We start from the raw sequence: 4,817 nt of genomic DNA, 5'->3' as shown, positions 1-4,817 counted from the left end.
AGTATCTCCAATTTTTGGGTTTTCATGGGGTAACACCTCTGTCTCAGGTGGAATATGTGGTATTGATCTACAAGGGAAGAGATAATGAAATCTTAGCTGTAGCAAAATCAGTCCTATAAAAGGTAAAATCTTCCAAAGTAAGTGATCCCTGAAGTGTTCCTTCTAATATGTTTGTATTTTCAGCAGTCATCTCCCTGTACCTCAACTTCCTCCGAGACACTGCAGTCACCAAAATAATGTAACACCATGGAAAACAATGTAAAAAAAATGGCAAACCAATCAACAGTGGTTTGCATAAGCCATAGGGTAAACCCATTTACCATAGGGTAAACCCCTATGCCAATTCCTATACCCATATTCTACTGCTAAATAAAAATCTTAGGGGTTTTTACTGGATGAATGAATTCCCTGTGTGAAGCTTTAAGGGTGTTTTGCTATTAGTTCAATGATTTTCCGATACATTTTCTCAGTTGCATCAAGGCCCCAGATGAAATCAAGATGTCCCCAAGCAGGAAAATGCTCATGGTAAATGAGATTAGTAATCCGAGGAAGTAGCTTTGCCATGTCTTTTGGATCTGCAAATTTGTCACGTCCACCACTCCAAACGGCAATTGGTGTGCTTATCTTCTCTATCTCGTACGCAGGAGGAGTAGACTGCAAGAAAGAGAGGAGACCTGAGTGAATGCTCTTTTATCAGAAGTTGTGTCTGGAGAAAGGATTCTGTGCGAGCATCGCTCCCTCCCTTCTGCACTCACTACAGTAAAACAGTAAGGATGAAGGCCACCCTCTTAGTGTTTGTTTCCCTAACCCCGTTCCTTGTCTACCATGAAAAGGAATGATCCACCCTATTCCTGTGTCTTTCCTTAATGCATGGCTAGGAGTTGTCCTGCAGTTTGACACCTGCTTGTGCCCTTCAGAGGTGGGGATATGGAAACAGCAGTGTCTGTGTTTACCAGGCAAGAAATGCAGAGTTGTTGTTCATGTGTGTCCCATTTTTGGCTTATGTAGGGTCCTCTTCATGCTTTTATGGGGCATGAAGTGAAAGACTTTCAGTTGTATTGCTCCAGACTTCACTTGACACTCTCTTTAGGTCACACTGTTGCTACTGATGGAGTAATAGCCCGTGAACATACTTGCCTTGCCTATCCTCACAGAGGAAATCAAAGAAACACGGAAGAGTAGAATGGGGATCTTCTGAGACCTAAGCCAAATGACTTAATGCAGGATGTTTATTTGTCTACGGGGTGGTAAGGGACCATGTACCAGATGCTTTTAAATTGACCCCTACTATCTAAAGGTGGTTCTGTTGTTTTTCTCATTGACTGCTTTTTTGGGCAGTTTCCTAACCAGCCAAAGTATTGGGAATAGAACATTGCCTGTTCCTAAATTTAAACTTCAGTATTTAAAGACCTTATGTGTGGATGGAAGGTGTCTGAGAAATCTTTGGAGTCTTTCTCCACCTGTAAAATAATGTGTCACCCATAAAATAATCTGCCCTGACTCAGAAAAGCTCACTACAAGTCAACTGATCTGATCAAATCTCAGAAAACTGTCAGGCAAGTTATCAGTGTTACAGGAGGAGCGCAGCGTTTCTGAGTGTTGATTAGGCAGTAACCAAAGCTCCTAGTGACCAAGTTTTGCCCATTTCCTTTTTTCCGTACAGGCTACATTCGTTCACCACAGCAGTAGTCTCCACTGTGCTGTACTGAATCATGCCTTCTGTTTTATTTTTGTGGTAAGTAGCTTCCCAAAACCAAGGTATGCATTTCCACTTTTTTTTTTTTTTTTTTTTTTTTTGCCAGCCTAGTGTTTAACTGAAAGGCAGACCTTGAGGATTTTTGGGGGAGTGAAGAGCTCCATACTCACCCAGCCCTAGGACTTGGGTGTGGAACTTAGCCTTTTGGGAATGGCAGGTAAATTGACATGTCGTTGGACACATCCCTGCATCAGTAGGGGAGGCAAAAGGAACTTCTGTTACCTGTCTGTGAGGAACTGTCTACGCCTTGTCTGTCAATAGACTTTTACACGTGTGAGTATTAGATTCAGGTGAAACATTATCTCAGACCACTCTCTCCCTCTTTCTGTAGCACTCAAGGTGCTCAAATCTGAACTTTTCTGTTCTTAGTTTTGCCAGGACCTGAGGATGAGTTCTCAGGGAAACCGTATTGCCTTACCTGGTTGTATTTCTTCATGTTTTCCTTAGAGCCATAGTCATAAGCTTGAAATTGGTCTGCACGTGTTAGCTGTTAAAAGAACAGATAAAATGTAAGTGTTGAGAGACCAAGAAGCAGATTGCAGGAGGTGTTTTCCTGCCTGTGATTGAAGCCAAGGCTCAGGCAGTGGACAGTGAGTTACTCCCACCCCTGCCTCTGGTTGCAGGCTTCCAGGGGTACTAAGGGTGGATCGTAGGGCGAGTGGCTTCATTGCCTTTGCTCTTGCTAACTTCCTCTCCGGATCGTCAGCCGCCACCCTTGGTACGTTTTGTTATTAAAATTTTGCTTGACTATCTTAGTTAGCTAAAGTTGGGGTCCCTGTTCGTGACACGGAGGTGTGTCAGGGCTATTACTAGTCTAGTGTAATATACAATCTCTCCTTACACATCTTGTCTTTTGCGTGTCAGTTTTGCTTGGTCTGTTCACACAAGTGGCAACATGTCCAGAGGCTCTGTACTTCTTACAAGAGTCTGGCTATTGGGAGCAGTGTGCGATTAGCTTAACACTAAACTCTTGTCTTCTTGAATGTGCTTTGTCTAAAAGGGAAAAAAAAATAATAAAAGATGAATCCGTCTTACTGAAGATGTGTGCATTTTTTTTTTTATCCAAACCTTTAAGTAACTGAGGATATGCTAGAAATCTGCTAGCTTGTCTATTTTCTGGCTCTGGGTGCTGGTGGTCTGCATCCTGGGAATTTTAGTCAGGGGTGTGTGCAGGAGCATGCATATATTTAAGTGTTGGCAGAAGTGGCCACAATTCTGTGCACGTACAGTGATGTGTTTCTGAGCCGATGCTCTCTTGCCCTGGTCTGATTTGGATCATAGGCAGAACAAGCTTAGGTCTGAGAGTGGCGTAAGGTGCCAGCAGAAGAGGCAGTTCCCCACTTTGCCATTGTGCCAGCAGAAGTGTTTGTGTGATTAATTGGCTTTGGGAGGTGACCCAGGCTGCAATTAATTCTCCTCAGGGAGAAAAGCTTTAACCTGGATCACTTCTTTGTCTGGATCATCCCCTGGCTGCTCAAGTTTCCACTATCCTCCTACTGCCTGCCAAGTGCCTAGACCACGCTTGCGTTCACTTCTGCAGCTTTCAAGGCATAAATAAAGATGAAGGCTGGAAGCCATTAGAGCCCAACATGCGGAGAGGCCTGGTGTGCCCTGGGGAAACCCCAGTGCCTGATACCAAAGGGGCAATTCAGGTAATGGTCTGGTGAGCCATGGGAAACAGTGCTCCCTCCGTGGCAGGTGCTCACAGCCGCATGTGAGAAGATGTGATGGGCAGTTTCCCAGATCCACCGCCTCTGGACTTCCCTGGAGGCTGTCAGTTGCATAAAAAGCAGTAGTAAGAGTCTGTTTATATGTCAGTGCGCAGTTATACCTGATGCCAATGAATAATGTTCTGTACTGATGTTCCAGCAGGGGAATGTCCTACGTATGTATTTATTCGACTCTGGAGAGAAAGCAGAAATGTTATAAAGGCATGGAACCCGTGTTGTAACAGAATAAAGCTGTGAAGGACCTGAGCAACATACTGCTGCTGTGTTAAAACCCCATTTTAATAGGATATTCTTCAAATATCAAAAAGAAAGTTGAGGAGAGACTCAGAAATATGTGAGTTTACAGTAGGAATGAGTATGTAGAATTTTATCCCTTTGGGAGAGTCTTTCCCATGTTAGTGCTTAGTCATATGGAAAACATCACTTGGGGAGTGTGTATGGCCTTTGTTTTTCCCAGTTTCTACAGTTTGTGTGATGCTTTTAAATAGTGCTGTGCTTAATTGGTAGAGGAGGATTGTTAATAGACTGTCTGCTCAAGCACAATGAGGCTACATGTGTGGGAGCTTTTTATGGGAAAGCTTGTTAAATCGTCTGAGTATGACAGATCAAAGGCCTCTGGAGAACAGACATGTTCTAGTTGTCATTACTGGAAAACCCCAACACATTTCTCTATGTCCCTGCAACTGTATGTAGACATCAGACAGAAAAGTTGTTTTCCTTCAAAATTACTTTAGCTTTACTTGTATTAAAGTGTTCTTGGACATGCTTACCGTGTTCAGATTTTGTATCCTGTCCCCAGCTATGTAGCAAAAGATACTGCCGCAAACTTTTCCCAGAGATCTGCAGATCCATGTTAGAGGCCCTTTCAGCAGTTCATTCTGGTGAAGAGCTCCTTTGCAGCCAAGTAGTAACTGAGGTGAGGAAAAGTGCAAAACTTTTTTTTTTCCTCCTTGTTGCAGGATTATTTTATGCAGAAAACTGTCACTCCCTCTTTTCTAATAGCCTCGCCTCTTAACTAAGATTGCTGAAACTGCTTGCCATCCCAGTATCCTTTAAAGTCTGTTCTTCCTAAGAGCACACCACATGTTCTTCCTGCTTCTTATTATTAGGCATGAGTCCTGGAGGTCACTATCCATCTGGTTTTAGTGTGCTGACCTTGGTGAGAAAGGACCGTTGGCTGCACTCATGACTGCGGAGTATAGGAAGTCCCTTTTTGCCCTACTGTTTCTTCCAGGCAGGTGCACAAACTGTACTGTGAATATTGCTACTAAGTAGAGAGGGACCAGACAAATAAGAAGGGTGTAGAGCTGGAGGCTCTATAGTCACGTAAT

General features: G+C 43.5%; 1 protein-coding gene across 1 annotated transcript in view; it reads right to left on the bottom strand.

Moving 5' to 3' along the window:
- Positions 1 to 420: 420 nt before the first annotated feature.
- Positions 421 to 4,817, bottom strand: part of LOC103897649 (lysosomal acid lipase/cholesteryl ester hydrolase) — a 31,463-nt gene continuing 27,066 nt past the window's right edge. The window contains exons 8-10 of the mRNA XM_009277747.1: positions 3,588 to 3,659; positions 2,175 to 2,243; positions 421 to 654 (exon numbers count right to left, since the gene is read on the bottom strand). Of these exons, the coding sequence (XP_009276022.1) occupies positions 421 to 654; positions 2,175 to 2,243; positions 3,588 to 3,659 (375 nt within the window). The remainder of the gene's footprint in view (positions 655 to 2,174; positions 2,244 to 3,587; positions 3,660 to 4,817) is intronic.

The sequence above is a fragment of the Aptenodytes forsteri genome, unplaced genomic scaffold (assembly GCF_000699145.1).
Source record: "Aptenodytes forsteri isolate BGI_AS27 unplaced genomic scaffold, ASM69914v1 Scaffold15, whole genome shotgun sequence".
Lineage (NCBI taxonomy): Eukaryota > Metazoa > Chordata > Aves > Sphenisciformes > Spheniscidae > Aptenodytes > Aptenodytes forsteri.
The sequence above is the reverse complement of the archived record's forward strand: the minus strand, read 5'-3'. Positions and strand labels throughout refer to the sequence as shown.